We start from the raw sequence: 24,440 nt of genomic DNA on the forward strand, positions 1-24,440 counted from the left end.
TTTATCGTTAATTACTATATAAACTGGCGTTTTTTTAATTATAATTACAAATTAAACTGAACAAAAATGTCAATACATAGTAAATACTGCTTAACATAAATTTACCTCGATTAACGTGAAGATTCCAAATTCCTTACAATTGCAGGAAGGTGGGTTCGAAGCCACCAACGTACAAGCGTCAAACAACCATATTCCATAATCCTCGTCCCAATTCGCACATCTTTGTGTTGTATAAATTGTCTAAAAAACATTATATATTTTTGACAAATAAATCTGATTTTATATAAAGTTTTTTCAGGATTAAACTTTACACAAACTCGGCATAAATGCCCTCCCCCACTGTCCTTAAAACTACAAATTAAGGTATTGTAACGTATCTTAACGTCACGTGGGTTCTTATCTTAATTTTGTGTGCGGGCAACATGGTGTAAGTCTTGTAACCTTGCTTTTTACTTGTGGTCTATAATTAAGTTGTTTACCTTCTCTTTTTAAGTTAGTTAAGTATTTGATTTGACTGTGGAGTTTTGGACTGGATTATTACCTATTTTATTATTTAATTCTTTTTATTATATATGTAACGTGATGATTCTATTTGAATAAGATTACAACTTTTTAAAACCGATTAAACAAATTAAACCAAGTACAATATATAAACAAACATTTAAAAACTACCTCTTCCTCGGTTTCTTGTAGTGCAGGTGGAAGGTTCCATTTATAAGTAATAGTAATTGGATTTGTTAAAGGTTCAGTATATTCTGGTTCAGTCGAAACCGAGACAATCTAAATACAAACCAAATACAAGTGGTGTCATGTTTCAAGCGGTTGCTATTCTGATTTATCGAGGTTTAAAAAAATTATTTATAAAACTTATTTTACTTACTTCGTTTATAGTGTAGTCAGATGGGTACAACGTAGCTTCGCGATACAGAGAAAACGTTACGATAATATCGTCAGGGTTTATAACCATGGTCTGGTTTAAAACTCCGTAAACTTCCTCAAGAACATTAGAGGAAACATCTATTAATATGTGGTCCGCTTCCTCGGTATCTCCACTGACTTGTCTTTTAGAACGCCTTCCCACGGCCCTGGCCACATTTGAACTTACGCCACTGTTGTAGTATATGCTGCGAAACTTAAACCGTGAGTTACCATCACCCTTTGTGATAACTGGACGCTGAGCCTAGCAAAGTAATATAAAGTCATATATATACTAAACCCGGCAGCACGGTGTAGTGGTAAGAACACTTGCTACACAACACATGAGGTCGTAGGTTCAATCCCCACTGCTCTCTTGCTGTAGCTCCCTTGAGTAAGGCGCTATAAACGGTATGAACTTCTGCTGAGCCAGCACCTAATCAGCAGTATAATAACCGGGCAATTATAGTCTCTATAATAACCCAAACTGCCACAGGCAACTCGAGACTTGGTCGGAGTAACTGATGTTATGTTTAAGTAGCGCATTCAACATTCCCACATCGAGGATAAAGATATATACAAAAAAAGGCTAAAACGAGCAAAACAAAAACACATAGGCTAGACCAAAACATAGAAATTGATATACAACATTCTGTATTAAATTTTACTTGGAAATTTAGGTTGGGTGTGTCTATGACCATATTATCTTGTTTATCACCAAGCTTTAAGCCACTCTGAGATTTTTTCCAGGCTTTACGTAACAACTTTTTCTCCCTGGCAATAAAATCGACAAAAATGTAACAAATTCTTACAAAGTAAACGTTACATAAAAAGTTGATCAAAACTAACCGTTTCAGAGCACCCTTGTTTTGTTGTGAAGTTGAATCCATTACGTTGCTAACAACTGCTGCAAGACTTTGTAAATACTCATGTAAAACCGTTGCGTTGTCCTACAAAGTTAGAAATAATTTAAATTAAAAAAAATATAAACTTCTTTAAGTTTTATCAGTCTATATTCACTCTAGTTACCTTTATAACGGTGTTGTTTAGTTCTGAGAGGTAAGATAACGTTTCAACTGTTTCGTTGATGCTTGTTGCATTTAAATCATCTTCCGATATTACAGATAGTTCGTCAACAGTTCCCAGTATCAAAGAGTTGGACTTATTTTTGGCTTCGACCAGCTAAAGAGTAATCATTGTGTTAATTTAAAACTAACTTTATTAAAATTACTGAAACAGAAACCAAGATTAAAAATTTATCAGCAAAAAAAGTTTAAAAAAATAGACAATGTCTAAAAAACAAAAAGCAATTTAAAAAAAATGTTAAAACCTCTTGTCTTGCTTGTCTAGCTGTTTTACAAGGACGAACCACTAGCCTTGTAATATCAAACGAAGCTCGGCCTTCCGATTCAACACATGACACAGCAGCCTTTGGTCTACCTCCTTCACCAAATTTACATTAAACAAACAATTAACTTAATAAAGTATCTTTCTTTAAATTCTAATGCATACTAAAAAATAATCTTTGTAAGTATTGTATATACCTGCTTTACATGTCTTATTACTGTAGGCAGTAGTTCCGGCAACAGTATTCTCGAAATAGTAAGTTTTTCTTCCTTTAGATATTGCCAGTGCAGCACAATTTACTAAGCAAATAAAAATATAATAAAAGTTAGAACAATTTTTTATATTTAGCAAAGCGTATTTAAAGTGTTTAATAAGTTTACAAATACGTTATTTAATTGCAAAATTACACAACAGTTCACTACATCGAAAACTTACAACACAAAGGTATATCGCAATGTTGCCATATTACATCTGGATCTGTTGTGTAACACCAAGGCTTGGTATCTTTGTCCGGGTTGCGACAATAGTTTTTAGTCAAATCCGCTTCGGGAAAATCAAAAAGTGCTCTGGCAAAATAAGTTTAATATTTAGGTTTTGGTTCAAAAAAATATACTTAAAAAAGTTTAAACTTTTGGTTTCTTTACACAAGGTTTTTGGTTTAATCCGTATTGTGTTTTTTTTGTATATATATTTATCCTTGATGTGGGAAGGTCAAATGTGCGACCTAAACATAGAGTAACATCATTTTTTTCAACCCAATCTCGAGTTGCTTTGGCAGTTTAAGATATTATATAGATTATAATTGCCCGGTAATTGTGCTGCTGATTAAGTGTTGGCTCAGCGGGAGTTCATACCGTTTATAGCTCCTTACTCAAGGGTGCTACAGCATGAGAGCAATGCGGATTGAACCGACGACATCATGGTGGTGTGGCAAGTGTTTTTACCACTACACCACGCTTTCATGCTATTGCATCCCTAAGTAAGGCCAAATCAATGCTTGCCGAGCCAAAAAACCTTATTATAGCCAAACTGTCAAAACCGCTTAGAGACTGCAACAAGTAGCGAAAGTTACACTATGGTAAAGCTGTGAAGTCAGCCACCACACATCAAACATAATTAAATACTTAAACAATGTTATATAAATATTACGTGTGTGCATGAGGCGACTGGGAAGCCCAATCCTGACAAGAAATTCCGCTAGAGGTAACATTTATATCCCCAGTATAACTATAGCCATTATCGTAAGCAGAAATTAAACAGTCTTCTTTCACTAAAATAAATAATTGTTTATTAGCGTATTCTATTAACAATTATTATGATAATGCATTCGTATGGAAAAATATATGTTATGTTTAAAAAACTCTTTCTTACAATTAAAGAAATAAATATCCAAAAAACAATTACCTAAACAATGTGGCCCATCTCCATTATCATAACATAAACTTCCTGCTGAACAGGTGCGTTTTGTACAGGAGAATAACATTTTTCTTTGTTGCCTTTTGCCAGCTTAAAACAAAAAAATATTAATTTTTACTATATTTTGTATCATTTAAAAAACAAAGATATTTAGATCACCTTTTCCACCCCCTTTTCCGCCACCTGTCCCACCGCCTATTGCACCGTCTTTTCCGCCACCTTTTCCGCCACCTTTTCCGCCATCTTTTCCACCACCTTTTCCGTCACCTTCTCCACCATCTTTTCCGCCACCTTTTCCGCCACCTTTTCCGCCACCTTTTCCGCCACCTTTTCCGCCACCTTTTCCACCACCTTTTCCGCCACCTTTTGCACCACCTTTCCCTTCAGTTTGATCTTCAGCTTTACCGCCTTTGCCACCAACTACCAAATTATCTACAAAGCCGCTATCAGTTCCATTTGTATTATCAGTTTGATCTGGATCTTCTAAATTTATTTCCAAGCTATGTTAAGCCGGTATTTTATCAAGATACTAATTTACTAAATTAAATATATTTACCCGGTTGGGTAGCATACAGTATCTGAAACACATTGTTAGCTAGTGGTCCACCCTTTTCATTAGCCAGACAAGCACCTGAAGGTCCATACTCTTTATATGTGGCTAAAGCATTTGGGCCGCTAAAGCACATTCCCCCGTCCTTTATTAATTAAATTCAATATTAACATTCAAAGTTTTGCAATACAAATATTTTTAAGTAAGCAAAAAATTTGTTGTATTGTTATCACATGAAACAGCCCCCAAAATAGTACCTGCAGAGCAAACACAGTAAAGTTACGAATATATGCTGCAATCGCACATTTTGCAATAGCATTAGTTCTTTTCTTATAAGAACCCATAAGCAACGTAAATGTATTTTCTAACGATGGAATAGCATGAGTTAAGTCATTGTCCTTCCAACAACCTAAGTCACTGTAAGTGACTAAAATAAATAAACATTATTATTGCAAAATATTTTATTGTCTTTAATTAAAAACGATAACTTAATTATGCTAGAAAAGATACATTAATCTTAAGGTAATAATAGTAATACAAATTTCCTAAAAATACTAAAACACTAAAACAATGCAATATTTGCCTTTGTGTCAGATTTTGGCTTAAGGTTCATAAAAAGAAACATTAACAGTTAGCTACATTAAAAAAAAATTGTTATTGCGGTACCTGTGCAATCTTGCCATTCCAGTTTATTACATGGTGGGCCGTGATCTGAACTTTCCCCAGTAGAAACACCAGGATCTGTAGTTGTTTCATTTTCTGTAGTTTATCGAAAAAAATTGATTACTTATGTTAATCGTATAGGCTACTAAAAATAAAACAGAACAAGTTCTACCTGAAGCAGATACTAATTCATATACTTGATTTGCCCATGGACCACCTTTACCATCAACATTACAAGCTTTTGAGGAACCATACTTTTTATAATCTGTAGACAATGCATTGGAAGAACCAAAACATTCCCCACCATCCTAAACAATATATTTAACATATTTATTATTAAAGCCTGACCAGAAAAAGCAATAAAAATATACACATACCTGAACAAATCACTTTTTTTGCGTTAAAAGAGTAGTTTACCTGCAAAGCGAAGATTGTAAAATTATTTTGTCTTGCTGCCTCAGCGCATTTTGCAAGTGCCTTCTTTCTAGTGTGATAATTTCCATCCAAAAGTGGAGATTTTCCTTCCATTGGAGGTATAGCTCTGTCAATTTTATCTTTCCAACATCCAAGATCAGCATATGATACTATCAAACAAAAGTAAATACAATTTAAAACAATGCTGTTAATTTTTACAGATAATTCCTAAATTATTTTAATTTTATAATGTTATTATAATATAACCTACATAAATCTTTTTTTGTTGTATCAACACCCAAATCACTTGAAATACCTCCAGTACCAACATCTAAAAACCAATATATTACAAACTAATATTTCTGTTATAACAATTTGACTAACCTATGTTTAACAAAAGGAATTTTACCTGTTGCTAATGATGAAGAATTCAATATTTGATAAACTTCATTACCCCAAGGACCTCCCTTTCCATTTGGCAAACAAGCATCAGATGCTCCATATTTCTTATATGTTAATTGTGCATCTGCAGATGAGCGACAGTTTCCTCCATTCTAATTTTAATAAACTTGAGTTAATATATACAAAAAGCAATAAGTAACAAATACTTTTCCTAAACAGACCTGAAGAGCAAATACTGTAAAGTTGCTTAAGTATGCAGCTTTAAGACATTTCTTGAAAGCTCGTTTTCTGGTTGCATAATTTCCATTTAATATGGAAGGATATGTTAAACTAGGTATTGCTCTATCCAACTTATCTTCCCAACATCCCAGTTTTCCATATTGAACTAAACAGAAACAAAATTTTTAAATGCAACATATTTTAAACACAAAATTTTAAAGTAATTTCATTATTTGTTAATGTAAAATGAACATTACCTAAAATTGGATCAGAAGCATCTGTGCCATTAATTCCACCACGAATAATTCTACTTCCACCTATAATAAAATCATTTAAATGCTTAAAAAATAACCAAAGCCACATTATAAAATATAAAATTATTATCAAATGTTACCTATATTTGTGGCATTTAGAATCTGATAAACTGCATTGCCCCATGGACCTCCTTTTCCATCAGGTTTACAGGAAGTAGATTTTCCATATTTGTCATAGGTTGACGCAGCATTTCTGGAACTTGCACACCAACCACCATTCTATGTTTAAGGTTTGTAAATATGTATATCTTTTTTGAACACAAATTTTTTTTATAAGCAATTAAACAGTAAAAATACCTGGACTGCAAATACTGTATAACCATTGTTATTTGCTGCTGCAGCACATTTTAAGATCGCATATGTCCTTGATTGATAAGGACCATTTAAAAGTGGAGATTCGCCTTCCAAAGTAGGTATTGCTCTATTACTTGTGTCCTTATAACAACCCATTGGACTGTACATGACTAAAAATTTCTTTTAATTAGCAAAGCATAAATATTATAAATTTATTTTCAATATATATAAATTGAAATTACGTTTCCATTCTGTAGTTGCTGGAATTCCAGCTGATGTATTAAATGGGACTTCAATATCTCCAGTTATTACTTCACCAACATAAGCAGATGTACCTACAAAATATTATTCCTGTCATATTTTATAGCAACTATATAAATAACCAAGATAAAAAGAATTCTTGTAACCAATACACCCTATACAATAAAACAAAATTTGTAATAAATTGAATACTTTAATACCTGAAGCAGATACCAATTCATATACTTGATTTGCCCATGGACCACCTTTACCATCAGCATTACAAGCTTTTGAGGAACCATACTTTTTATAATCTGTAGACAATGCATTGGAAGAACCAAAACATTCCCCACCATCCTAAACATTAATCATATCGAATAAATTTAAAATTTAAACATATTTCAATTATTAACTAAAACCGAAATCTCAAAATTAGTTTACAGCAATTCTAAAATGTTGTTTATTCATAAAAGATAATATACCTGCAAGGCAAAGATTGTAAAATTGTTTTGTTTTGCTGCCTCTGCACATTTGGCAAGAGCATTTTTTCTTGTGTGGTAACTTCCATCCAAAAGTGAAGATTTTCCTTCCATTGGAGGTATAGCTCTGTTAATATTATCCCTCCAACATCCAAGATCAGCATATGATACTACCAAACAAAGGTTAAGAAATATTTAACACATTCAACAAGATTTAATTCTAAATGTTAATGTGATATTATTATTTAAATGAATTTTACATGAAATTAGTTTAGATTTAATTTTATTCTAATGTTATTTAAAAAGACTTACATGAAACAGGTTTTGTTGTATCAACACCTGAACCACCTGAAATACCTCCAGTACCAACATCTAAAAACCAATTTAATACAGATTAATATTTATGGTATAATAATTTGACTAACCTACGTTTAACAAAAGGAATTTTACCTGTTGCCAATGATGATGAATTCAATATTTGATAAACTTCATTACCCCAAGGACCTCCCTTTCCATTTGGCAAGCAAGCATCAGATGGTCCATATTTCTTATATGTTAATTGTGCATCTGCAGATGAGCGACAATTTCCTCCATTCTAAGTTCAATAAACTTGAGTAAATATATACAAAAAGTAATAAGTAACAAACACTTTTCTTAAACAGACCTGAAGAGCAAATACTGTAAAGTTGCTTAAGTATGCAGCTTTAAGACATTTCTTGAAAGCTCGTTTTCTGGTTGCATAATTTTCATTTAATATGGAAGGATATGTTAAACTAGGTATTGCTCTATCCAACTTATCTTCCCAACATCCCAGTTTTCCATATTGAACTAAACACAAACAAAACTATTAAATGCTACATATTTTAAACACAAAATTTTGAAGTAGTTTCATTATTTGTTTATGTAAAATGAACATTACCTAAAATTGGATCGGAAGCATCTGTGCCATTGGTTCCACCACGAATAATTCTACTTCCACCTATAATTAAATCATTAAAATGTTTAAAATATAACCAAAGCCACATATATAAATATTAATTTATTATTATATGTTACCTATATTTGTGGCATTTTGAATCTGATAAACTGCATTGCCCCATGGACCTCCTTTTCCATCAGGTTTACAGGAAGTAGATTTACCATATTTGTCAAAGGTTGACGCAGCATTTCTGGAACTTGCACACCAGCCACCATTCTATGTTTAAGGTTTGTAAATATATATACCTTTTTTAAACGGAAACATTTCATTATGACTTTAAACAGTTAAATACCTGGACTGCAAATACTACATAACCATTCTTATTTGCTGCTGCAGCACATTTAAGAATAGCATCAGTTCTTGATTGATAAGGACCATTTAAAAGTGGAGATTCGCCTTCCAAAGTAGGTATTGCTCTATTACGTGTGTCTTTATAACAACCCATTGGACTGTACATGACTAAAAATTAGATTTAATTAGCAAAGCATAAATATTTTAAATTTTTCTTCAATATATATAAATTAAAATTACGTTTCCATTCTGTAGTTGCTGGAATTCCAGCTGATGTATTGAATGGGACTTCAATATCTCCAGTTATTACTTCACCAACATAAGCAGATGGACCTACAAAGTATTAAATATCAAACTATGTAGTTTTATTCATCACAAAACAAAAGCACTTTTATAGTAAAAATGTTTTATTTACTTTAATTGTTTTTCACCAAAAACCTATCAGATAAATATTAATAATTATGTTATAACAATTTGACTAACCTACGTTTAACAAAAAAAATTTTACCTGTTGCCAATGATGAAGAATTCAATATTTGATAAACTTCATTACCCCAAGGACCTCCCTTTCCATTTGGCAAGCAAGCATCAGATGGTCCATATTTCTTATATGTTAATTGTGCATCTGCAGATGAGCGACAGTTTCCTCCATTCTAATTTTAATAAACTTGAGTTAATATATACAAAAAGCAATAAGTAACAAACACTTTTCTTAAACAGACCTGAAGAGCAAATACTGTAAAGTTGCTTAAGTATGCAGCTTTAAGACATTTCTTGAAAGCTCGTTTTCTGGTTGCATAATTTCCATTTAATATGGAAGGATATGTTAAACTAGGTATTGCTCTATCCAACTTATCTTCCCAACATCCCAGTTTTCCATATTGAACTAAACACAAACAAAACTATTAAATGCTACATCTTTTAAACACAAAATTTTAAAGTAGTTTCATTATTTGTTTATGTAAAATGAACATTACCTAAAATTGGATCGGAAGCATCTGTGCCATTAGTTCCACCACGAATAATTCTACTTCCACCTATAATTAAATCATTAAAATGTTTAAAATATAACCAAAGCCACATAAATAAATATTAATTTATTATTATATGTTACCTATATTTGTGGCATTTTGAATCTGATAAACTGCATTGCCCCATGGACCTCCTTTTCCATCAGGTTTACAGGAAGTAGATTTACCATATTTGTCAAAGGTTGACGCAGCATTTCTGGAACTTGCACACCAGCCACCATTCTATGTTTAAGGTTTGTAAATATATATACCTTTTTTAAACAGAAACATTTCATTATGTCTTTAAACAGTTAAATACCTGGACTGCAAATACTGCATAACCATTGTTATTTGCTGCTGCAGCACATTTAAGAATAGCATCAGTTCTTGATTGATAAGGACCATTTAAAAGTGGAGATTCGCCTTCCAAAGTAGGTATTGCTCTATTACGTGTGTCTTTATAACAACCCATTGGACTGTACATGACTAAAAATTAGATTTAATTAGCAAAGCATAAATATTTTAAATTTTTCTTCAATATATATAAATTAAAATTACGTTTCCATTCTGTAGTTGCTGGAATTCCAGCTGATGTATTAAATGGGACTTCAATATCTCCAGTTATTACTTCACCAACATAAGCAGATGGACCTACAAAGTATTAAATATCAAAATATGTAGTTTTATTCATCACAAAACAAAAGCACTTTTATAGTAAAAATGTTTTATTTACTTTAATTGTTTTTCACCAAAAACCTATCAGATAAATATTAATAATTATGTTATAACAATTTGACTAACCTACGTTTAACAAAAGAAATTTTACCTGTTGCCAATGATGAAGAATTCAATATTTGATAAACTTCATTACCCCAAGGACCTCCCTTTCCATTTGGCAAGCAAGCATCAGATGGTCCATATTTCTTATATGTTAATTGTGCATCTGCAGATGAGCGACAGTTTCCTCCATTCTAATTTTAATAAACTTGAGTTAATATATACAAAAAGCAATAAGCAACAAACACTTTTCTTAAACAGACCTGAAGAGCAAATACTGTAAAGTTGCTTAAGTATGCAGCTTTAAGACATTTCTTGAAAGCTCGTTTTCTGGTTGCATAATTTCCATTTAATATGGAAGGATATGTTAAACTAGGTATTGCTCTATCCAACTTATCTTCCCAACATCCCAGTTTTCCATATTGAACTAAACACAAACAAAACTATTAAATGCTACATATTTTAAACACAAAATTTTAAAGTAGTTTCATTATTTGTTTATGTAAAATGAACATTACCTAAAATTGGATCGGAAGCATCTGTGCCATTAGTTCCACCACAAATAATTCTACTTCCACCTATAATTAAATCATTAAAATGTTTAAAATATAACCAAAGCCACATAAATAAATATTAATTTATTATTATATGTTACCTATATTTGTGGCATTTTGAATCTGATAAACTGCATTGCCCCATGGACCTCCTTTTCCATCAGGTTTACAGGAAGTAGATTTACCATATTTGTCAAAGGTTGACGCAGCATTTCTGGAACTTGCACACCAGCCACCATTCTATGTTTAAGGTTTGTAAATATATATACCTTTTTTAAACGGAAACATTTCATTATGACTTTAAACAGTTAAATACCTGGACTGCAAATACTGCATAACCATTGTTATTTGCTGCTGCAGCACATTTAAGAATAGCATCAGTTCTTGATTGATAAGGACCATTTAAAAGTGGAGATTCGCCTTCCAAAGTAGGTATTGCTCTATTACGTGTGTCTTTATAACAACCCATTGGACTGTACATGACTAAAAATTAGATTTAATTAGCAAAGCATAAATATTTTAAATTTTTCTTCAATATATATAAATTAAAATTACGTTTCCATTCTGTAGTTGCTGGAATTCCAGCTGATGTATTAAATGGGACTTCAATATCTCCAGTTATTACTTCACCAACATAAGCAGATGGACCTACAAAGTATTAAATATCAAAATATGTTGTTTTATTCATCACAAAACAAAAGCACTTTTATTGTAAAAATGTTTTATTTACTTTAATTGTTTTTTACCAAAAACCTATCAGATAAATATTAATAATTATGTTATAACAATTTGACTAACCTACGTTTAACAAAAGAAATTTTACCTGTTGCCAATGATGAAGAATTCAATATTTGATAAACTTCATTACCCCAAGGACCTCCCTTTCCATTTGGCAAGCAAGCATCAGATGGTCCATATTTCTTATATGTTAATTGTGCATCTGCAGATGAGCGACAGTTTCCTCCATTCTAATTTTAATAAACTTGAGTTAATATATACAAAAAGCAATAAGTAACAAACACTTTTCTTAAACAGACCTGAAGAGCAAATACTGTAAAGTTGCTTAAGTATGCAGCTTTAAGACATTTCTTGAAAGCTCGTTTTCTGGTTGCATAATTTCCATTTAATATGGAAGGATATGTTAAACTAGGTATTGCTCTATCCAACTTATCTTCCCAACATCCCAGTTTTCCATATTGAACTAAACACAAACAAAACTATTAAATGCTGCATATTTTAAACACAAAATTTTAAAGTAGTTTCATTATTTGTTTATGTAAAATGAACATTACCTAAAATTGGATCGGAAGCATCTGTGCCATTAGTTCCACCACGAATAATTCTACTTCCACCTATAATTAAATCATTAAAATGTTTAAAATATAACCAAAGCCACATAAATAAATATTAATTTATTATTATATGTTACCTATATTTGTGGCATTTTGAATCTGATAAACTGCATTGCCCCATGGACCTCCTTTTCCATCAGGTTTACAGGAAGTAGATTTACCATATTTGTCAAAGGTTGACGCAGCATTTCTGGAACTTGCACACCAGCCACCATTCTATGTTTAAGGTTTGTAAATATATATACCTTTTTTAAATGGAAACATTTCATTATGACTTTAAACAGTTAAATACCTGGACTGCAAATACTGCATAACCATTGTTATTTGCTGCTGCAGCACATTTAAGAATAGCATCAGTTCTTGATTGATAAGGACCATTTAAAAGTGGAGATTCGCCTTCCAAAGTAGGTATTGCTCTATTACGTGTGTCTTTATAACAACCCATTGGACTGTACATGACTAAAAATTAGATTTAATTAGCAAAGCATAAATATTTTAAATTTTTCTTCAATATATATAAATTAAAATTACGTTTCCATTCTGTAGTTGCTGGAATTCCAGCTGATGTATTAAATGGGACTTCAATATCTCCAGTTATTACTTCACCAACATAAGCAGATGGACCTACAAAGTATTAAATATCAAAATATGTAGTTTTATTCATCACAAAACAAAAGCACTTTTATAGTAAAAATGTTTTATTTACTTTAATTGTTTTTCACCAAAAACCTATCAGATAAATATTAATAATTATGTTATAACAATTTGACTAACCTACGTTTAACAAAAGAAATTTTACCTGTTGCCAATGATGAAGAATTCAATATTTGATAAACTTCATTACCCCAAGGACCTCCCTTTCCATTTGGCAAGCAAGCATCAGATGGTCCATATTTCTTATATGTTAATTGTGCATCTGCAGATGAGCGACAGTTTCCTCCATTCTAATTTTAATAAACTTGAGTTAATATATACAAAAAGCAATAAGTAACAAACACTTTTCTTAAACAGACCTGAAGAGCAAATACTGTAAAGTTGCTTAAGTATGCAGCTTTAAGACATTTCTTGAAAGCTCGTTTTCTGGTTGCATAATTTCCATTTAATATGGAAGGATATGTTAAACTAGGTATTGCTCTATCCAACTTATCTTCCCAACATCCCAGTTTTCCATATTGAACTAAACACAAACAAAACTATTAAATGCTACATATTTTAAACACAAAATTTTAAAGTAGTTTCATTATTTGTTTATGTAAAATGAACATTACCTAAAATTGGATCGGAAGCATCTGTGCCATTAGTTCCACCACGAATAATTCTACTTCCACCTATAATTAAATCATTAAAATGTTTAAAATATAACCAAAGCCACATAAATAAATATTAATTTATTATTATATGTTACCTATATTTGTGGCATTTTGAATCTGATAAACTGCATTGCCCCATGGACCTCCTTTTCCATCAGGTTTACAGGAAGTAGATTTACCATATTTGTCAAAGGTTGACGCAGCATTTCTGGAACTTGCACACCAGCCACCATTCTATGTTTAAGGTTTGTAAATATATATACCTTTTTTAAACGGAAACATTTCATTATGACTTTAAACAGTTAAATACCTGGACTGCAAATACTGCATAACCATTGTTATTTGCTGCTGCAGCACATTTAAGAATAGCATCAGTTCTTGATTGATAAGGACCATTTAAAAGTGGAGATTCGCCTTCCAAAGTAGGTATTGCTCTATTACGTGTGTCTTTATAACAACCCATTGGACTGTACATGACTAAAAATTAGATTTAATTAGCAAAGCATAAATATTTTAAATTTTTCTTCAATATATATAAATTAAAATTACGTTTCCATTCTGTAGTTGCTGGAATTCCAGCTGATGTATTAAATGGGACTTCAATATCTCCAGTTATTACTTCACCAACATAAGCAGATGGACCTTCAAAGTATTAAATATCAAAATATGTTGTTTTATTCATCACAAAACAAAAGCACTTTTATAGTAAAAATGTTTTATTTACTTTAATTGTTTTTCACCAAAAACCTATCAGATAAATATTAATAATTATGTTATAACAATTTGACTAACCTACGTTTAACAAAAAAAATTTTACCTGTTGCCAATGATGAAGAATTCAATATTTGATAAACTTCATTACCCCAAGGACCTCCCTTTCCATTTGGCAAGCAAGCATCAGATGGTCCATATTTCTTATATGTTAATTGTGCATCTGCAGATGAGCGACAGTTTCCTCCATTCTAATTTTAATAAACTTGAGTTAATATATACAAAAAGCAATAAGTAACAAACACTTTTCTTAAACAGACCTGAAGAGCAAATACTGTAAAGTTGCTTAAGTATGCAGCTTTAAGACATTTCTTGAAAGCTCGTTTTCTGGTTGCATAATTTCCATTTAATATGGAAGGATATGTTAAACTAGGTATTGCTCTATCCAACTTATCTTCCCAACATCCCAGTTTTCCATATTGAACTAAACACAAACAAAACTATTAAATGCTGCATATTTTAAACACAAAATTTGAAGTAGTTTCATTATTTGTTTATGTAAAATGAACATTACCTAAAATTGGATCGGAAGCATCTGTGCCATTAGTTCCACCACGAATAATTCTACTTCCACCTATAATTAAATCATTAAAATGTTTAAAATATAACCAAAGCCACATAAATAAATATTAATTTATTATTATATGTTACCTATATTTGTGGCATTTTGAATCTGATAAACTGCATTGCCCCATGGACCTCCTTTTCCATCAGGTTTACAGGAAGTAGATTTACCATATTTGTCAAAGGTTGACGCAGCATTTCTGGAACTTGCACACCAGCCACCATTCTATGTTTAAGGTTTGTAAATATATATACCTTTTTTAAACGGAAACATTTCATTATGACTTTAAACAGTTAAATACCTGGACTGCAAATACTGCATAACCATTGTTATTTGCTGCTGCAGCACATTTAAGAATAGCATCAGTTCTTGATTGATAAGGACCATTTAAAAGTGGAGATTCGCCTTCCAAAGTAGGTATTGCTCTATTACGTGTGTCTTTATAACAACCCATTGGACTGTACATGACTAAAAATTAGATTTAATTAGCAAAGCATAAATATTTTAAATATTTCTTCAATATGTATAAATTAAAATTACGTTTCCATTTTGTAGTTGCTGGAATTCCAGCTGATGTATTAAATGGGACTTCAATATCTCCAGTTATTACTTCACCAACATAAGCAGATGGACCTACAAAGTATTAAATATCAAAATATGTAGTTTTATTCATCACAAAACAAAAGCACTTTTATAGTAAAAATGTTTTATTTACTTTAATTGTTTTTCACCAAAAACCTATCAGATAAATATTAATAATTATGTTATAACAATTTGACTAACCTACGTTTAACAAAAGAAATTTTACCTGTTGCCAATGATGAAGAATTCAATATTTGATAAACTTCATTACCCCAAGGACCTCCCTTTCCATTTGGCAAGCAAGCATCAGATGGTCCATATTTCTTATATGTTAATTGTGCATCTGCAGATGAGCGACAGTTTCCTCCATTCTAATTTTAATAAACTTGAGTTAATATATACAAAAAGCAATAAGTAACAAACACTTTTCTTAAACAGACCTGAAGAGCAAATACTGTAAAGTTGCTTAAGTATGCAGCTTTAAGACATTTCTTGAAAGCTCGTTTTCTGGTTGCATAATTTCCATTTAATATGGAAGGATATGTTAAACTAGGTATTGCTCTATCCAACTTATCTTCCCAACATCCCAGTTTTCCATATTGAACTAAACACAAACAAAACTATTAAATGCTACATATTTTAAACACAAGATTTTAAAGTAGTTTCATTATTTGTTTATGTAAAATGAACATTACCTAAAATTGGATCGGAAGCATCTGTGCCATTAGTTCCACCACGAATAATTCTACTTCCACCTATAATTAAATCATTAAAATGTTTAAAATATAACCAAAGCCACATAAATAAATATTAATTTATTATTATATGTTACCTATATTTGTGGCATTTTGAATCTGATAAACTGCATTGCCCCATGGACCTCCTTTTCCATCAGGTTTACAGGAAGTAGATTTACCATATTTGTCAAAGGTTGACGCAGCATTTCTGGAACTTGCACACCAGCCACCATTCTATGTTTAAGGTTTGTAAATATATATACCTTTTTTAAACGGAAACATTTCATTATGACTTTAAACAGTTAAATACCTGGACTGCAAATACTGCATAACCATTGTTATTTGCTGCTGCAGCACATTTAAGAATAGCATCAGTTCTTGATTGATAAGGACCATTTAAAAGTGGAGATTCGCCTTCCAAAGTAGGTATTGCTCTATTACGTGTGTCTTTATAACAACCCATTGGACTGTACATGACTAAAAATTAGATTTAATTAGCAAAGCATAAATATTTTAAATTTTTCTTCAATATATATAAATTAAAATTACGTTTCCATTCTGTAGTTGCTGGAATTCCAGCTGATGTATTAAATGGGACTTCAATATCTCCAGTTATTACTTCACCAACATAAGCAGATGGACCTACAAAGTATTAAATATCAAAATATGTTGTTTTATTCATCACAAAACAAAAGCACTTTTATTGTAAAAATGTTTTATTTACTTTAATTGTTTTTTACCAAAAACCTATCAGATAAATATTAATAATTATGTTATAACAATTTGACTAACCTACGTTTAACAAAAGAAATTTTACCTGTTGCCAATGATGAAGAATTCAATATTTGATAAACTTCATTACCCCAAGGACCTCCCTTTCCATTTGGCAAGCAAGCATCAGATGGTCCATATTTCTTATATGTTAATTGTGCATCTGCAGATGAGCGACAGTTTCCTCCATTCTAATTTTAATAAACTTGAGTTAATATATACAAAAAGCAATAAGTAACAAACACTTTTCTTAAACAGACCTGAAGAGCAAATACTGTAAAGTTGCTTAAGTATGCAGCTTTAAGACATTTCTTGAAAGCTCGTTTTCTGGTTGCATAATTTCCATTTAATATGGAAGGATATGTTAAACTAGGTATTGCTCTATCCAACTTATCTTCCCAACATCCCAGTTTTCGATATTGAACTAAACACAAACAAAACTATTAAATGCTACATATTTTAAACACAAAATTTTAAAGTAGTTTCATTATTTGTTTATGTAAAATGAACATTACCTAAAATTGGATCGGAAGCATCTGTGCCATTAGTTCCACCACGAAAAATTCTACTTCCACCTATAATTAAATCATTAAAATGTTTAAAATATAACCAAAGCCACATAAATAAATATTAATTTATTATTATATGTTACCTATATTTGTGGCATTTTGAATCTGATAAACTGCATTGCCCCATGGACCTCCTTTTCCATCAGGTTTACAGGAAGTAGATTTACCATATTTGTCAAAGGTTGACGCAGCATTTCTGGAACTTGCACACCAGCCACCATTCTATGTTTAAGGTTTGTAAATATATATACCTTTTTTAAACTGAAACATTTCATTATGACTTTAAACAGTTAAATACCTGGACTGCAAATACTGCATAACCATTGTTATTTGCTGCTGCAGCACATTTAAGAATAGCATCAGTTCTTGATTGATAAGGACCATTTAAAAGTGGAGATTCGCCTTCCAAAGTAGGTATTGCTCTATTACGTGTGTCTTTATAACAACCCATTGGACTGTACATGACTAAAAATTAGATTTAATTAGCAAAGCATAAATATTTTAAATTTTTCTTCAATATATATAAATTAAAATTACGTTTCCATTCTGTAGTTGCTGGAATTCCAGCTGATGTATTAAATGGGACTTCAATATCTCCAGTTATTACTTCACCAACATAATCAGATGGACCTACAAAGTATTAAATATCAAAATATGTAGTTTTATTCATCACAAAACAAAAGCACTTTTATAGTAAAAATGTTTTATTTACTTTAATTGTTTTTCACCAAAAACCTATCAGATAAATATTAATAATTATGTTATAACAATTTGACTAACCTACGTTTAACAAAAGAAATTTTACCTGTTGCCAATGATGAAGAATTCAATATTTGATAAACTTCATTACCCCAAGGACCTCCCTTTCCATTTGGCAAGCAAGCATCAGATGGTCCATATTTCTTATATGTTAATTGTGCATCTGCAGATGAGCGACAGTTTCCTCCATTCTAATTTTAATAAACTTGAGTTAATATATACAAAAAGCAATAAGTAACAAACACTTTTCTTAAACAGACCTGAAGAGCAAATACTGTAAAGTTGCTTAAGTATGCAGCTTTAAGACATTTCTTGAAAGCTCGTTTTCTGGTTGCATAATTTCCATTTAATATGGAAGGATATGTTAAACTAGGTATTGCTCTATCCAACTTATCTTCCCAACATCCCAGTTTTCCATATTGAACTAAACACAAACAAAACTATTAAATGCTACATATTTTAAACACAAAATTTTAAAGTAGTTTCATTATTTGTTTATGTAAAATGAACATTACCTAAAATTGGATCGGAAGCATCTGTGCCATTAGTTCCACCACGAATAATTCTACTTCCACCTATAATTAAATCATTAAAATGTTTAAAATATAACCAAAGCCACATAAATAAATATTAATTTATTATTATATGTTACCTATATTTGTGGCATTTTGAATCTGATAAACTGCATTGCCCCATGGACCTCCTTTTCCATCAGGTTTACAGGAAGTAGATTTACCATATTTGTCAAAGGTTGACGCAGCATTTCTGGAACTTGCACACCAGCCACCATTCTATGTTTAAGGTTTGTAAATATATATACCTTTTTTAAACGGAAACATTTCATTATGACTTTAAACAGTTAAATACCTGGACTGCAAATACTGCATAACCATTGTTATTTGCTGCTGCAGCACATTTAAGAATAGCATCAGTTCTTGATTGATAAGGACCATTTAAAAGTGGAGATTCGCCTTCCAAAGTAGGTATTGCTCTATTACGTGTGTCTTTATAACAACCCATTGGACTGTACATGACTAAAAATTAGATTTAATTAGCAAAGCATAAATATTTTAAATTTTTCTTCAATATATATAAATTAAAATTACGTTTCCATTCTGTAGTTGCTGGAATTCCAGCTGATGTATTAAATGGGACTTCAATATCTCCAGTTATTACTTCACCAACATAAGCAGATGGACCTACAAAGTATTAAATATCAAAATATGTTGTTTTATTCATCACAAAACAAAAGCACTTTTATTGTAAAAATGTTTTATTTACTTTAATTGTTTTTTACCAAAAACCTATCAGATAAATATTAATAATTATGTTATAACAATTTGACTAACCTACGTTTAACAAAAGAAATTTTACCTGTTGCCAATGATGAAGAATTCAATATTTGATAAACTTCATTACCCCAAGGACCTCCCTTTCCATTTGGCAAGCAAGCATCAGATGGTCCATATTTCTTATATGTTAATTGTGCATCTGCAGATGAGCGACAGTTTCCTCCATTCTAATTTTAATAAACTTGAGTTAATATATACAAAAAGCAATAAGTAACAAACACTTTTCTTAAACAGACCTGAAGAGCAAATACTGTAAAGTTGCTTAAGTATGCAGCTTTAAGACATTTCTTGAAAGCTCGTTTTCTGGTTGCATAATTTCCATTTAATATGGAAGGATATGTTAAACTAGGTATTGCTCTATCCAACTTATCTTCCCAACATCCCAGTTTTCCATATTGAACTAAACACAAACAAAACTATTAAATGCTACATATTTTAAACACAAAATTTTAAAGTAGTTTCATTATTTGTTTATGTAAAATAAACATTACCTAAAATTGGATCGGAAGCATCTGTGCCATTAGTTCCACCACGAATAATTCTACTTCCACCTATAATTAAATCATTAAAATGTTTAAAATATAACCAAAGCCACATAAATAAATATTAATTTATTATTATATGTTACCTATATTTGTGGCATTTTGAATCTGATAAACTGCATTGCCCCATGGACCTCCTTTTCCATCAGGTTTACAGGAAGTAGATTTACCATATTTGTCAAAGGTTGACGCAGCATTTCTGGAACTTGCACACCAGCCACCATTCTATGTTTAAGGTTTGTAAATATATATACCTTTTTTAAACGGAAACATTTCATTATGACTTTAAACAGTTAAATACCTGGACTGCAAATACTGCATAACCATTGTTATTTGCTGCTGCAGCACATTTAAGAATAGCATCAGTTCTTGATTGATAAGGACCATTTAAAAGTGGAGATTCGCCTTCCAAAGTAGGTATTGCTCTATTACGTGTGTCTTTATAACAACCCATTGGACTGTACATGACTAAAAATTAGATTTAATTAGCAAAGCATAAATATTTTAAATTTTTCTTCAATATATATAAATTAAAATTACGTTTCCATTCTGTAGTTGCTGGAATTCCAGCTGATGTATTAAATGGGACTTCAATATCTCCAGTTATTACTTCACCAACATAAGCAGATGGACCTACAAAGTATTAAATATCAAAATATGTTGTTTTATTCATCACAAAACAAAAGCACTTTTATTGTAAAAATGTTTTATTTACTTTAATTGTTTTTTACCAAAAACCTATCAGATAAATATTAATAATTATGTTATAACAATTTGACTAACCTACGTTTAACAAAAGAAATTTTACCTGTTGCCAATGATGAAGAATTCAATATTTGATAAACTTCATTACCCCAAGGACCTCCCTTTCCATTTGGCAAGCAAGCATCAGATGGTCCATATTTCTTATATGTTAATTGTGCATCTGCAGATGAGCGACAGTTTCCTCCATTCTAATTTTAATAAACTTGAGTTAATATATACAAAAAGCAATAAGTAACAAACACTTTTCTTAAACAGACCTGAAGAGCAAATACTGTAAAGTTGCTTAAGTATGCAGCTTTAAGACATTTCTTGAAAGCTCGTTTTCTGTTTGCATAATTTCCATTTAATATGGAAGGATATGTTAAACTAGGTATTGCTCTATCCAACTTATCTTCCCAACATCCCAGTTTTCCATATTGAACTAAACACAAACAAAACTATTAAATGCTGCATATTTTAAACACAAAATTTTAAAGTAGTTTCATTATTTGTTTATGTAAAATGAACATTACCTAAAATTGGATCGGAAGCATCTGTGCCATTAGTTCCACCACGAATAATTCTACTTCCACCTATAATTAAATCATTAAAATGTTTAAAATATAACCAAAGCCACATAAATAAATATTAATTTATTATTATATGTTACCTATATTTGTGGCATTTTGAATCTGATAAACTGCATTGCCCCATGGACCTCCTTTTCCATCAGGTTTACAGGAAGTAGATTTACCATATTTGTCAAAGGTTGACGCAGCATTTCTGGAACTTGCACACCAGCCACCATTCTATGTTTAAGGTTTGTAAATATATATACCTTTTTTAAACGGAAACATTTCATTATGACTTTAAACAGTTAAATACCTGGACTGCAAATACTGCATAACCATTGTTATTTGCTGCTGCAGCACATTTAAGAATAGCATCAGTTCTTGATTGATAAGGACCATTTAAAAGTGGAGATTCGCCTTCCAAAGTAGGTATTGCTCTATTACGTGTGTCTTTATAACAACCCATTGGACTGTACATGACTAAAAATTAGATTTAATTAGCAAAGCATAAATATTTTAAATTTTTCTTCAATATATATAAATTAAAATTACGTTTCCATTCTGTAGTTGCTGGAATTCCAGCTGATGTATTAAATGGGACTTCAATATCTCCAGTTATTACTTCACCAACATAAGCAGATGGACCTACAAAGTATTAAATATCAAAATATGTAGTTTTATTCATCACAAAACAAAAGCACTTTTATAGTAAAAATGTTTTATTTACTTTAATTGTTTTTCACCAAAAACCTATCAGATAAATATTAATAATTATGTTATAACAATTTGACTAACCTACGTTTAACAAAAGAAATTTTACCTGTTGCCAATGATGAAGAATTCAATATTTGATAAACTTCATTACCCCAAGGACCTCCCTTTCCATTTGGCAAGCAAGCATCAGATGGTCCATATTTCTTATATGTTAATTGTGCATCTGCAGATGAGCGACAGTTTCCTCCATTCTAATTTTAATAAACTTGAGTTAATATATACAAAAAGCAATAAGTAACAAACACTTTTCTTAAACAGACCTGAAGAGCAAATACTGTAAAGTTGCTTAAGTATGCAGCTTTAAGACATTTCTTGAAAGCTCGTTTTCTGGTTGCATAATTTCCATTTAATATGGAAGGATATGTTAAACTAGGTATTGCTCTATCCAACTTATCTTCCCAACATCCCAGTTTTCCATATTGAACTAAACACAAACAAAACTATTAAATGCTACATATTTTAAACACAAAATTTTAAAGTAGTTTCATTATTTGTTTATGTAAAATGAACATTACCTAAAATTGGATCGGAAGCATCTGTGCCATTAGTTCCACCACGAAAAATTCTACTTCCACCTATAATTAAATCATTAAAATGTTTAAAATATAACCAAAGCCACATAAATAAATATTAATTTATTATTATATGTTACCTATATTTGTGGCATTTTGAATCTGATAAACTGCATTGCCCCATGGACCTCCTTTTCCATCAGGTTTACAGGAAGTAGATTTACCATATTTGTCAAAGGTTGACGCAGCATTTCTGGAACTTGCACACCAGCCACCATTCTATGTTTAAGGTTTGTAAATATATATACCTTTTTTAAACTGAAACATTTCATTATGACTTTAAACAGTTAAATACCTGGACTGCAAATACTGCATAACCATTGTTATTTGCTGCTGCAGCACATTTAAGAATAGCATCAGTTCTTGATTGATAAGGACCATTTAAAAGTGGAGATTCGCCTTCCAAAGTAGGTATTGCTCTATTACGTGTGTCTTTATAACAACCCATTGGACTGTACATGACTAAAAATTAGATTTAATTAGCAAAGCATAAATATTTTAAATTTTTCTTCAATATATATAAATTTAAATTACGTTTCCATTCTGTAGTTGCTGGAATTCCAGCTGATGTATTAAATGGGACTTCAATATCTCCAGTTATTACTTCACCAACATAATCAGATGGACCTACAAAGTATTAAATATCAAAATATGTAGTTTTATTCATCACAAAACAAAAGCACTTTTATAGTAAAAATGTTTTATTTACTTTAATTGTTTTTCACCAAAAACCTATCAGATAAATATTAATAATTATGTTATAACAATTTGACTAACCTACGTTTAACAAAAGAAATTTTACCTGTTGCCAATGATGAAGAATTCAATATTTGATAAACTTCATTACCCCAAGGACCTCCCTTTCCATTTGGCAAGCAAGCATCAGATGGTCCATATTTCTTATATGTTAATTGTGCATCTGCAGATGAGCGACAGTTTCCTCCATTCTAATTTTAATAAACTTGAGTTAATATATACAAAAAGCAATAAGTAACAAACACTTTTCTTAAACAGACCTGAAGAGCAAATACTGTAAAGTTGCTTAAGTATGCAGCTTTAAGACATTTCTTGAAAGCTCGTTTTCTGGTTGCATAATTTCCATTTAATATGGAAGGATATGTTAAACTAGGTATTGCTCTATCCAACTTATCTTCCCAACATCCCAGTTTTCCATATTGAACTAAACACAAACAAAACTATTAAATGCTACATATTTTAAACACAAAATTTTAAAGTAGTTTCATTATTTGTTTATGTAAAATGAACATTACCTAAAATTGGATCGGAAGCATCTGTGCCATTAGTTCCACCACGAATAATTCTACTTCCACCTATAATTAAATCATTAAAATGTTTAAAATATAACCAAAGCCACATAAATAAATATTAATTTATTATTATATGTTACCTATATTTGTGGCATTTTGAATCTGATAAACTGCATTGCCCCATGGACCTCCTTTTCCATCAGGTTTACAGGAAGTAGATTTACCATATTTGTCAAAGGTTGACGCAGCATTTCTGGAACTTGCACACCAGCCACCATTCTATGTTTAAGGTTTGTAAATATATATACCTTTTTTAAACGAAAACATTTCATTATG

At 31.0% G+C, this 24,440-nt stretch overlaps 1 protein-coding gene across 1 annotated transcript in view; it reads right to left on the bottom strand.

Annotated features, from left to right (window-relative positions):
- Positions 1–24,440, bottom strand: part of LOC145755675 (uncharacterized) — a 64,433-nt gene that overhangs the window by 2,363 nt on the left and 37,630 nt on the right. The window contains exons 143-242 of the mRNA XM_082571927.1: positions 24,245–24,383; positions 24,108–24,167; positions 23,853–24,016; positions 23,639–23,783; positions 23,371–23,463; positions 23,132–23,298; positions 22,917–23,055; positions 22,780–22,839; positions 22,525–22,688; positions 22,311–22,455; positions 22,043–22,135; positions 21,804–21,970; positions 21,589–21,727; positions 21,452–21,511; positions 21,197–21,360; positions 20,983–21,127; positions 20,715–20,807; positions 20,476–20,642; positions 20,261–20,399; positions 20,124–20,183; positions 19,869–20,032; positions 19,655–19,799; positions 19,387–19,479; positions 19,148–19,314; positions 18,933–19,071; positions 18,796–18,855; positions 18,541–18,704; positions 18,327–18,471; positions 18,059–18,151; positions 17,820–17,986; positions 17,605–17,743; positions 17,468–17,527; positions 17,213–17,376; positions 16,999–17,143; positions 16,731–16,823; positions 16,492–16,658; positions 16,277–16,415; positions 16,140–16,199; positions 15,885–16,048; positions 15,671–15,815; positions 15,403–15,495; positions 15,164–15,330; positions 14,949–15,087; positions 14,812–14,871; positions 14,558–14,721; positions 14,344–14,488; positions 14,076–14,168; positions 13,837–14,003; positions 13,622–13,760; positions 13,485–13,544; positions 13,230–13,393; positions 13,016–13,160; positions 12,748–12,840; positions 12,509–12,675; positions 11,688–11,832; positions 11,420–11,512; positions 11,181–11,347; positions 10,966–11,104; positions 10,829–10,888; positions 10,574–10,737; positions 10,360–10,504; positions 10,092–10,184; positions 9,853–10,019; positions 9,638–9,776; positions 9,501–9,560; positions 9,246–9,409; positions 9,032–9,176; positions 8,764–8,856; positions 8,525–8,691; positions 8,310–8,448; positions 8,173–8,232; positions 7,918–8,081; positions 7,704–7,848; positions 7,566–7,625; positions 7,257–7,423; positions 6,996–7,131; positions 6,777–6,869; positions 6,538–6,704; positions 6,321–6,459; positions 6,184–6,243; positions 5,929–6,092; positions 5,715–5,859; positions 5,577–5,636; positions 5,309–5,475; positions 5,064–5,199; positions 4,895–4,987; positions 4,486–4,655; positions 4,235–4,373; positions 3,838–4,161; positions 3,667–3,768; positions 3,412–3,532; positions 2,698–2,828; positions 2,460–2,561; positions 2,246–2,358; positions 1,945–2,097; positions 1,765–1,865; positions 1,584–1,689; positions 881–1,180; positions 673–780; positions 106–240 (exon numbers count right to left, since the gene is read on the bottom strand). Coding sequence (XP_082428053.1) covers positions 106–240; positions 673–780; positions 881–1,180; positions 1,584–1,689; positions 1,765–1,865; positions 1,945–2,097; positions 2,246–2,358; positions 2,460–2,561; positions 2,698–2,828; positions 3,412–3,532; positions 3,667–3,768; positions 3,838–4,161; positions 4,235–4,373; positions 4,486–4,655; positions 4,895–4,987; positions 5,064–5,199; positions 5,309–5,475; positions 5,577–5,636; positions 5,715–5,859; positions 5,929–6,092; positions 6,184–6,243; positions 6,321–6,459; positions 6,538–6,704; positions 6,777–6,869; positions 6,996–7,131; positions 7,257–7,423; positions 7,566–7,625; positions 7,704–7,848; positions 7,918–8,081; positions 8,173–8,232; positions 8,310–8,448; positions 8,525–8,691; positions 8,764–8,856; positions 9,032–9,176; positions 9,246–9,409; positions 9,501–9,560; positions 9,638–9,776; positions 9,853–10,019; positions 10,092–10,184; positions 10,360–10,504; positions 10,574–10,737; positions 10,829–10,888; positions 10,966–11,104; positions 11,181–11,347; positions 11,420–11,512; positions 11,688–11,832; positions 12,509–12,675; positions 12,748–12,840; positions 13,016–13,160; positions 13,230–13,393; positions 13,485–13,544; positions 13,622–13,760; positions 13,837–14,003; positions 14,076–14,168; positions 14,344–14,488; positions 14,558–14,721; positions 14,812–14,871; positions 14,949–15,087; positions 15,164–15,330; positions 15,403–15,495; positions 15,671–15,815; positions 15,885–16,048; positions 16,140–16,199; positions 16,277–16,415; positions 16,492–16,658; positions 16,731–16,823; positions 16,999–17,143; positions 17,213–17,376; positions 17,468–17,527; positions 17,605–17,743; positions 17,820–17,986; positions 18,059–18,151; positions 18,327–18,471; positions 18,541–18,704; positions 18,796–18,855; positions 18,933–19,071; positions 19,148–19,314; positions 19,387–19,479; positions 19,655–19,799; positions 19,869–20,032; positions 20,124–20,183; positions 20,261–20,399; positions 20,476–20,642; positions 20,715–20,807; positions 20,983–21,127; positions 21,197–21,360; positions 21,452–21,511; positions 21,589–21,727; positions 21,804–21,970; positions 22,043–22,135; positions 22,311–22,455; positions 22,525–22,688; positions 22,780–22,839; positions 22,917–23,055; positions 23,132–23,298; positions 23,371–23,463; positions 23,639–23,783; positions 23,853–24,016; positions 24,108–24,167; positions 24,245–24,383 — 13,053 coding nt within the window. The remainder of the gene's footprint in view (positions 1–105; positions 241–672; positions 781–880; positions 1,181–1,583; positions 1,690–1,764; positions 1,866–1,944; positions 2,098–2,245; positions 2,359–2,459; positions 2,562–2,697; positions 2,829–3,411; positions 3,533–3,666; positions 3,769–3,837; positions 4,162–4,234; positions 4,374–4,485; positions 4,656–4,894; positions 4,988–5,063; positions 5,200–5,308; positions 5,476–5,576; positions 5,637–5,714; positions 5,860–5,928; positions 6,093–6,183; positions 6,244–6,320; positions 6,460–6,537; positions 6,705–6,776; positions 6,870–6,995; positions 7,132–7,256; positions 7,424–7,565; positions 7,626–7,703; positions 7,849–7,917; positions 8,082–8,172; positions 8,233–8,309; positions 8,449–8,524; positions 8,692–8,763; positions 8,857–9,031; positions 9,177–9,245; positions 9,410–9,500; positions 9,561–9,637; positions 9,777–9,852; positions 10,020–10,091; positions 10,185–10,359; positions 10,505–10,573; positions 10,738–10,828; positions 10,889–10,965; positions 11,105–11,180; positions 11,348–11,419; positions 11,513–11,687; positions 11,833–12,508; positions 12,676–12,747; positions 12,841–13,015; positions 13,161–13,229; positions 13,394–13,484; positions 13,545–13,621; positions 13,761–13,836; positions 14,004–14,075; positions 14,169–14,343; positions 14,489–14,557; positions 14,722–14,811; positions 14,872–14,948; positions 15,088–15,163; positions 15,331–15,402; positions 15,496–15,670; positions 15,816–15,884; positions 16,049–16,139; positions 16,200–16,276; positions 16,416–16,491; positions 16,659–16,730; positions 16,824–16,998; positions 17,144–17,212; positions 17,377–17,467; positions 17,528–17,604; positions 17,744–17,819; positions 17,987–18,058; positions 18,152–18,326; positions 18,472–18,540; positions 18,705–18,795; positions 18,856–18,932; positions 19,072–19,147; positions 19,315–19,386; positions 19,480–19,654; positions 19,800–19,868; positions 20,033–20,123; positions 20,184–20,260; positions 20,400–20,475; positions 20,643–20,714; positions 20,808–20,982; positions 21,128–21,196; positions 21,361–21,451; positions 21,512–21,588; positions 21,728–21,803; positions 21,971–22,042; positions 22,136–22,310; positions 22,456–22,524; positions 22,689–22,779; positions 22,840–22,916; positions 23,056–23,131; positions 23,299–23,370; positions 23,464–23,638; positions 23,784–23,852; positions 24,017–24,107; positions 24,168–24,244; positions 24,384–24,440) is intronic.

The sequence above is a fragment of the Corella eumyota genome, chromosome 6, assembly GCF_963082875.1.
Source record: "Corella eumyota chromosome 6, kaCorEumy4.1, whole genome shotgun sequence".
Taxonomy (NCBI): Eukaryota; Metazoa; Chordata; class Ascidiacea; order Phlebobranchia; family Corellidae; genus Corella; species Corella eumyota.